The sequence below is a fragment of the Mustela lutreola genome, chromosome 1, assembly GCF_030435805.1.
Source record: "Mustela lutreola isolate mMusLut2 chromosome 1, mMusLut2.pri, whole genome shotgun sequence".
Lineage (NCBI taxonomy): Eukaryota > Metazoa > Chordata > Mammalia > Carnivora > Mustelidae > Mustela > Mustela lutreola.
The window spans coordinates 244889151-244897884 of NC_081290.1; the positions used below are offsets into that span (position 1 = coordinate 244889151).

General features: G+C 50.2%; 1 protein-coding gene across 1 annotated transcript; it reads left to right on the forward strand.

Annotated features, from left to right (window-relative positions):
* The first annotated feature begins 3154 nt into the window (after positions 1 to 3154).
* Positions 3155 to 5558, forward strand: LOC131821994 (calcitonin receptor-stimulating peptide 1-like). The gene is made up of 5 exons (XM_059158380.1): positions 3155 to 3263; positions 4081 to 4175; positions 4465 to 4608; positions 4974 to 5158; positions 5427 to 5558. The coding sequence occupies exons 2-4, from the start codon at positions 4090 to 4092 to the stop codon at positions 5131 to 5133; spliced, it is 390 nt and encodes a 129-aa protein (XP_059014363.1). The 5' UTR covers positions 3155 to 3263; positions 4081 to 4089; the 3' UTR covers positions 5134 to 5158; positions 5427 to 5558.
* Positions 5559 to 8734: the final 3176 nt, after the last annotated feature.

An 8734-nucleotide genomic window follows, 5' to 3' on the forward strand; every position in this document is an offset into this window, starting at 1 on the left:
TGAGAAGTCCAGAGAAGTTTCAAGGATTGCCTGTCTCAGAGCGACGGGTACAAAGAACGATCTAATTTGGTTTCACTTGATAATTAGGCACGAGCTCAGTGGGAAATGGTTTTGATTCATTTTTTTCTCTTTATTTTATTCAAGAAGGTTGAGAGGAAAGTCGGGGACAAAGAGGATCCCTGACTCGCTGAAACTCCCAGTTCTCCACCCACAGCAGGACAGAAAAAAGTAAGTGGGGACTCCAGCCCCACCCAGACAAAGCGGGAGACAGACAGGACCCAAGAACATCAAGGGATGGCCCTTCCGGTTGTCCTCTGTGGACAATGGCTAGAATACTTGGGGCACAGCCTTCAGACCACCTCAAACAGGACTGTTAGGGAGTGCCATGGTCCTTTTTGGGAGTGGTGGGGGTCTTACTCTGCCCAAGGCACCCCGGTGGTGAAGGCATCCATCACACTCATCAACATAGTCTTGTCAGTGATCTGGGTGAGGCACGTGGAGTCCTAGTTATACTGACACATGCCTTCCACCATGGTAGGGGTTCCCTGACAGCGCTTAGAGAGCTGGAACTGGCTCCTCGGAAGATGATCAGGAAGTCGGTGGCCATCTTCTAAATTGCTTTGAGAATGCACTTCTATGGTTTGTTTGCCTTGCCCTCCAGGAAGCAGTGTTTACCGAGCTTTGTGAAAGATGATCTTATTAAGACCCGGTGCTGGCTCTGGTCTAGCCCTGAACCTGTGTACACAGGCACCCGCAGCTGGGAGGAACATTGCTCTATTCCTGCAGCGGTGGTGGTCCCAGCTACCAGGCAGAAGACAAGCAGCAGGGCGCGGGGAGGGGCGCTGGCAGGGAGGTAGTGCCTGAGTCCCGGTGGGGATGGAGTCCAACACTGTGAACCTCCTCACACTAAATGATGAAATAAGTTTACAAAACCAAGAGCAAATTAGTTAAACGACTATTTGAAAATCAGTATTTTCCTTGGTGACTTATATATTAGATCGTGTTCTGTGTAGCCTTAATTTAGAGAGGTTCCAGGATAGCCGCACATAATCTAAGCAGCCCGCATGAGTGAAGGTCTAAACTTCCTAGAACTGACTCAATAAATCAAGGATGGACCCAGAGGATAATGGTTTTGTAGTTCACACTGGGACGTCTAAGAACTCGCTGCCCTGCCAGTCCACCACGAGGAGAGTGAGTCTTACATACCGGATCCCCAGTCCCGAACTTTCTCCCTCACGGTGGGGCAGCACCAGGAGTTAACATGAAAGAAAGCTGTACACAGGCATCTCACAAAGTAAATGTCTTTGACGGTGGCCACCAAATTAGAAGGGAAGGAGATGTGACCCAAGGCAGCTGTTCTGTATGTAATGCAAAAGCTTCTGGGGACTGAGGAGAGGGGCGCATCGTTGCCAGGATCACATACGACGTACCCGCGCATTATTTCCGCTCTGCCTGGGAGACACACATAACTGGGGTCTCTGCCTGCGCAGCACAGCCCCGTGATGTCGTCTCCCACCCACTATACCTACAATACCATGATTGTCGCGAGGACCACCGCTGCCGCGGGGACCCCGGCTGCCGCCACAGGCACGCTTCCCACTATGGACACCTTGCTGCCACAGTCACGTTTGCTGCCTTGGGAGAGTATGTAGAGGCTGAGGCTTACTTGCTGCACTCAGACTCCGAGATCCAGGGGACAGTGAGAACCTCTTTCTCTGCACTCTAGGTGCTGAGGGAAGCAAGTCAGGACCTAGGACCTCCAAGCAAGCAGGGAGCGGAAAGATCAGGTTGGAGGGGTCCTAAAGCCCTCCAACCGGCGGGTCCTGGAGAGAGTGGAAGCGCCACTTGAGAGAGCACACTTACAACTGAGAGTGATATGATTTCAGCAGATATCACTATGCCCTGTGTGTATGCGATCCCATGAGAGAGAGACTCAGAGCATGAGCCTCATGACCCCGTGTCGATGCCCCGGGTGTTGGACTCTGGCACCGGCTTGTGCTCCGAGGAATGCGCACACGTTTGGAGACAAAAGGAGTTTGTGCGAAAGCTTTGCGTGTGAGTTTAGCGTCCGCGGCGATGCTCAGTACCTTCAAGCCTGCTCCACTCTCTAGTGAAGGAAGGAAGTGCGGGGGAGGCGGGCACGGGGCTGGGATTGCCCGCACTGGGGACAACTTGACAAACAGCAGCCGGAAACAAGGGGCAGCTGGGCAAATGGCTCTAATGGGGTGAGGAGCCAGAGATGTTGGATGGCAGGAGAGGGAGACGAATGGCTAGAAGTCCCTTTGGAGGCTTGGGAAGCAGCGGTGCCTAACGCCTTCAGGCTCAGGCCCTGGAGGGCTTCCAGCTCTTCCTAACCCGCAGGACAGAGTACCTAGCAGGAATCCAGGCAGCCACACAAGGTGGGAAGCTGGAAAATTGTGATTTTGACTTCACAGAATCCCTCTCTGGGCCTGAGCTCATCTAAATCCCTCTGTAGCTGGGGTACAGGCACATGGCTACTAAGGACAACATGTTCTGAAGCCAGGGATATATATGGTCCCCATTTCAAAGATGAGGTGCTGAGAAGTTAATTGCCCTTAACTGTACCCCTTGGAATTGAGTTCTATGGACAGAGTTCTTGCAATCACTCCCATCTCTTGCTTCCCATGTGCTTTGCCTCTCTGGGATTCCAGCTGCCCATCAGAAACCCTGCTTGTGCCCAGACTCAATGCTGCTGCAAGTTTTTAACTGTCCAAGCCTCACTTGGATGGGGGATCTAGGGTCAGACTTGGGGAGCTGGGACGTCTTGCTTCCTGGCTATTATCCTATAGGACTGCACCGCTGGGTTGGTGAGGGGCTCACGTTCATAACCCAATGGAACTAAACGGGTAAATTTTACCTTGACGTCAAACTGCCCTCAACTTCCTGCTCCTATTAAGGATATTTTCCTGGTCCCCACCATCCCTCTCCCTCCCTCCACTCCCATCAATGACCTCAATGCAAATACAAGTGGGATGGTCCTGCGGAATGTTCTAGGTTCTGGACGTAAGTGGGTGACACAATCCATCAGGGTACGAAATCTGTTCTCTCATTGGTTGTTCAGAGCTCCAGGACCACCCCAGACCCAGAGCAGCGGGAATAAGAGCTTGCTGCTGGTGCTGGGAGGCAGCAGAGCCACTGCTCCGCTCAAGAGTCCCTGCGACTTCCACAGCGCCACCGCCTGACGCCAAGGCTGCCACAGCTGCCACCACCTGGGCTCCAAGCCACCTGCTGCCTGCTGCCAGGTGAGTTCCGTGATTCCCACTTTGCTGTGTGAGTCTAACTCTCCTTCTTTTTCCCTCTCTCTTTTGCATTAGTCTTTCTTGTAGCTGCTCTCCGTTACTCTACGATTCATCGCAGGCTCCTGCCTCAGGTAACACTGGCCAGTCTCAGTCCCCGGACTCCCTGCTTCACTGCGCACTGAGACCCACTTCAGTTCGCTGTCTTTGCCGCACTTGTGCTCGGGACACTGGAGCTCCACAGATACCGTGTGCACAGCGGGACGCAGGGGTGCTCACGGACCTGTTTGTGCCTAGTGGTCCCTGGGAAAGCATTTCGGAACTTTGGCCAGCCTCAGTGGGTGGCAAATAGGCTCAAAGACGGAGAGGAAGGCAGCCTTGCATGGCAAGCCCCTTTAGTGAGTTCTGGGACATTTTCTGCCCTGCTTTAAGTCCTAGCCCCAATTTAAGACTCTGCTAAGCTTGGTTCTTGCAGGGAATTCTTTGCCAGAGTGCGGAGCAGGTAAGTAGAATTTGTTTCTTCGGTTTCTCTAAGACTCCATAGGTAGAGATAATTCCCTTTTTAGAGACCTCCCCATGCCCTGCCAGGTAAGAGCAAAAGCCCCACACAGGGAGGACAGTTCTGGGTTGTGATAGGAGAGCTGCTTTGGTGACAGGGTGCTCAGAGATTATCTTCCGTGGAGACCTGGCCAGGATGTGAATTTGAGAGGGTGCTCTGTGGTGGGGAGGGGGCTACTGACAGAATCCTCTTCACCCAGTTGTCCTGCTAGGATAGCTCTGCTGTTACTCTTCTGCAGAAGGTGACATTTTTCTTCTCTTACAGAGAAGCATCATGGGCTTCTGGAAGTTCTCTCCTTTCCTGGTTCTCAGCATCCTGGCCCTTTACCAGGTGGGCGTCCTCCAGGCGGCACCATTCAGGTAAGACAGCCCTGCGGGGAGTGTACCCCCTCCCACTGCTTAGACCATGCCGTTCTCAGAATTCTGGTGTGCTGAAAGTCTACTAACTGGTGAGAGGGGCAACGGGGAAGTGTGTATTTTTCTGATATAAAGATGTGTAGCCCATAATTGAAAAATAGCAATGAATTTCATACAACCCATTGAGTCTCACTAATGCTTCTGTTGTTTTTACCAGGAAGTCTGGATGCTTATTCTGGGGAGAGGCAGGCAGGGTCTCAGAGCTTGTATTGGGTTTTCTTTCCCTCCCCAGGTCTGCTCTGGAGAGTCCTACAGACCCTGATGTGCGCAACGAGGAGGAAATGCGACTCCTGCTGGCTGCAGTGATGAAGGAGTATGTGCAGATGCAGATGAAGGCCCAGGAGCTGCCCCAGGAGCAGGAGACTGAGGGCTCCAGGTGAGGCTTCCCTCACCCCCGGCTCAGCTCAGGGCATCCCCTCCCTCCTGTCATGCCCAGGAAGGCATATCCCAAGAGGTAAGAGAGAACAAAGCTGGACAAGTGGCCAGCACACTGCCATGGTTCACCTCTGCCTGGGGTCCAGGATTCTAAGGCTCCCCTGACAATAGAGGTCACAGAGACGATGGTTAGAGCACATAGAAAAAGATCCCTTTCTGAAAGCAGTTAGGGAAGGTATGAAATCCCCCACTCTGGCAATTGGGCTGGCAGCACTGAGGAGACTTCCCGGGATCAGAGGGATTAAGACTGGTAAGTGTGACCTCTCACTGACAGGTCTTCTCTTCTTTCTCCATCTTGCTAATTAGAGTCACCGTCCAGAAGAGATCCTGCAGCTCTGCCACCTGTGTGGCCCACTGGCTGGGAGGCTTGCTGAGCAGAGCCGGAAGTGTGGCAAACACCAACCTGCTGCCTACCAGCATGGGATTCAAAGTCTACAATCGCCAAGGCAGGGAGGTTAAGGCTTAAGCAGTGGAAGTGCTCCAGGAAGAAGGTGACTGCCCTTCTAGTGTCTGCTGGAAGGATGGAAACCCGGGTAGTACAGGGGTGCAGTCCACACATTAAGCCTCTGAGAGTCCTCTATTAGCCGTATGACCATGGGTCAGACATGTTTTCTGAGCCAGTTTCTCCATCTGTGAATCAAGGGCAACAATAGCATTTACTTGCTAGATTAATATAAAGACTGAATGAGATAATAGATGTCAATATTTTCACAATTAATAAGTTACTAAATCCTGTTGTTATTTTTTTTTTTTTTCTAGGTCACCATGAAGCGAACTCTCTTTCCTTTAATTTAAAATGAATGCAACTCTTAGGATAAGGAGCATGGAAAACCCACACATCTGCATGCTTAATATTAAAAACATTCTTGTCTGAAATAAATTAAATCTAAATAAAAAGAATAAAATTATTGCAATTACCTAGTGTGCGTTTTTTGTATGACATCATGTCTGTATCTGGTAGCAAAGATGGGCCCTGTGAGCCAACCCATGGCTGTTGGCAATCCTGCAAACCCTCAGGGGGATGGGGAGTAGCTGCCTGGTGGGTGTCTGGGGACACATAATAAATGCGGGGCCTGCATGGAACTCTGTGAAGAAACGTTGTCACTGGTGAACTTGATCACGATAAGAAAGGGTTTTTGACACATTTGAGAGGAGTCCCTACTGCTATTTATGGTGTTTCTTCCCGGAAAACCTAAAGACCTGTGAACGCTTTGTCGAGGAGGCTGACCTTGAAGCAGAGGCAACATGCTTGGGATGGGATGGGTCCTCAGTATCCCTTTCTGGAATTAGAACTCTACACCTCTCAAAGACAATTCCCCTTTATTTGCAGAGTTCCCTGGTCCCCAGCCCCAGAGATTATCTGTGCACTTCCTCTTGACTCAGGTTTGCCCTTGCCCAGCCCTGCCTTTCCTCCCCATCAGCACCCCTCCTCCTCCCCATAGCCTGCAAAGCCCTTGAGAAAGAGTGGCTCAGAGTCTGATATGCTGCCACAGACAGACAGGCCAGGAAAGGTCAGCAGGTACCATTCAGTCCAACTTTTCTTATCCTCTGGGGTGCGGAGAAGAAAAGCGTGTGGCTCTAAAGCCTGTAATATGTTTAACAGAAACATTCATACCTTTAACGAGCACTCATTGAGTGGCTGCTATGTGCTGGACTCTAGTCCAGGCCCTAGGAGTACAGGGATGAACAGAAGGGACACTTTAACTGGTGGAGAGTAGGGTGATAGACGCAGTAGCATCAGAGATGCCTGGTATTGGAAAGAGCCTGGGATGTCCGAGTTTAATGCTTTGCCTCATGTAGGAATTTCACAGTGTCAGCATCCTTGGCACCTGCTGGGACTGTCAGTGCCATGCTGCTGACGGGCTCCCAGGGTGACTGCACAGCCAGCTTCACCTGTGGATGGTCAGTTTGGTGAGATCTTTTAGTTGGAAAGTCACCCCCTTCTACCCGCTGACTAGTTATTTTTTCAGGAGCCCCTTGAATTAGGACCCTTGTTCCCATTCAGTCCATCCTCCACCCGGTCACCCACTGTTGCTGGAAATCACACACATGTCTCTTTTATGCACAAAGTACTCCTTTGACTCCCCATCCCATGGAGTAAACCCCTGGCCCATTGCACCGGCTTCCAAGGTCCACACTGATCTTCCCTCCCCACCCCTCGCCCCACCCCATGACTAGCCTGGCCTCATCTTGTACTTCCTTCTCACACACTGGCCTTCTTGCTATGCTCCAAGCCACAAACCTGGGCACCAACCCCCTCTAGTGTTTGCACCTGCTGCACCTGTTGCAAAATGCCCCCCATCCCGTGACCCCATTTCCTCCAGATCTTCACTCAAATGTCATCTGGGCTGCCCATCCTTTCTGAAATTGTATCTCACCTTGCCAACACACCTTAACCCTCTTTTCTGCCTTATTTTTTTCTCTTTACCACTTACTACCTTCTGTTAGAGTTTATCTTTTTTAATTAGTGTGGTATTTGTAACCCATTCCATAAATATTGGAAATCCCACATGAACAGGGATATGCCTATTTTGATAGCTTATTTATTAAAACACAGAACAGTAAGCCTGGTACAAGGTAGCACTCAAATATTTATTTATTGAATGAATGGAATTATGTCTCCTCTTTTACGTTTGTGGTCAACTCTCAAGTCCCTGCTCAGCTTGATTTTCTTCAGGACAAACTGTCCAAGGGCCTTCATCTTCAGCAGTTCAGATACCTGGACTGTGAACCCTTCAAATGCCTGGATGCTTCTGCAATGGCCACCAGCGACTCTGCCTCCTGCCTCAACACCTCCGCAAGGCCTGTTTCTTTGGTTTAATCACCCTTTCTGCCCTACAGTTCCCCTCCTCCAGATTCATCTGACCAGCTTTTCTTCCTCCCACACTGTAAACAAAGCACACAGGCAGGGTGCTCTCTAGGAGTGATACCTAAGACTAGGTAAGTAAGTTCAAATCGGAAGGGGAAATAGCTGGGAAACCATCTTAGTCTGGGATCCAAGGCAACTTCACCAATCCTTAAGCTAATACTGCACGGAATTCCCTCCAGGTTCTGGATACTTCTTCATTGACTCAGAGCTCACAGAGTGTGAGTGACTAATGAACGAACCTTCAAACCAAGACATATGGTGCATGGGTTCACAGAACCCTAAGAAGCTATGTAAGGAGTGGGTAAGGAATCAAAGCACAACATGGAACAACAGAAGACTTCTGCTGGACTGCATCATCAGTCCTTATGACTCAAAACCACATGGGCCATTAGAGCAGAAGAATGTCCTGTAGTATCATTAAGATCATGGCATATACTCAGAGCTTGAGCATATATGTTGTGGCTGATTGAATTACTGCTCTCAAGTCTTCACTATGCCATGGTAGGATGAGCAGTCTCGCCTTGGCCACTTGGTTAGTGAAATGGACATCCCTGTCCCTTGATGTTGAGCTTAGCCAATTAGCTTGACTAGGCTGATGTAATGTTGGTTGATGTGGTAAAGCTGAGGCCTGAAATGTGTTTGTGTGTTTGAGTTTTGTGCTCTTGTGATAGCCATCACCCAGAAACGTACATGCTTAGGTGTCCTTTGCCCCTTTGGCCTGCACTTCAAAAAAAGGTCTGTGGACCTAAACCTCACCTGTGGTCTAGATCCACATGCAGCCAACATCAGCTGAGATCACCCTCATCCCTACTACATGCCCATGACCAAGAATGTAAGTACTTGCCTTTGTAAGCCAAGAGGGTTTCGAGGTTGTTTATATATAATATTGCTGTGGCTAAAGCTGACCGGTATATAGGCTTCGGAAGTGTTATAAAGTGAATGTGTTCCCCCACAAACTCTAACCTCCAATGTCACTGTGTTTGGAGACAGGGCCTATAGGGAGCAGCTAAGATTAAGTGAGATCCTAAGCATAGGGTCCTGATCTGATAGGACAGGTGTCCTTATAAGAACAGAGAGCGATCAGAGATCCCTCTCTTTCCCTCTCCACGCACACGCATAGAAGGGGCCTGATGGGGACACAGTGAGTACATGGCCATTTGTAAGACAGAAAGCGAGACTTCACCACACGGCAACGCTG

Excerpts from the sequence above, each read along its gene's own strand:
- LOC131821994 (XM_059158380.1), top strand. The coding sequence starts at position 4,090 with ATGGGCTTCTGGAAGTTCTCTCCTTTCCTGGTTCTCAGCATCCTGGCC. Across the intron at positions 4,176-4,464 it reads CTCCAGGCGGCACCATTCAG|GTCTGCTCTGGAGAGTCCTA; the intron begins GTAAGACAGCCC and ends TTCCCTCCCCAG. Across the intron at positions 4,609-4,973 it reads CAGGAGACTGAGGGCTCCAG|AGTCACCGTCCAGAAGAGAT; the intron begins GTGAGGCTTCCC and ends CTTGCTAATTAG.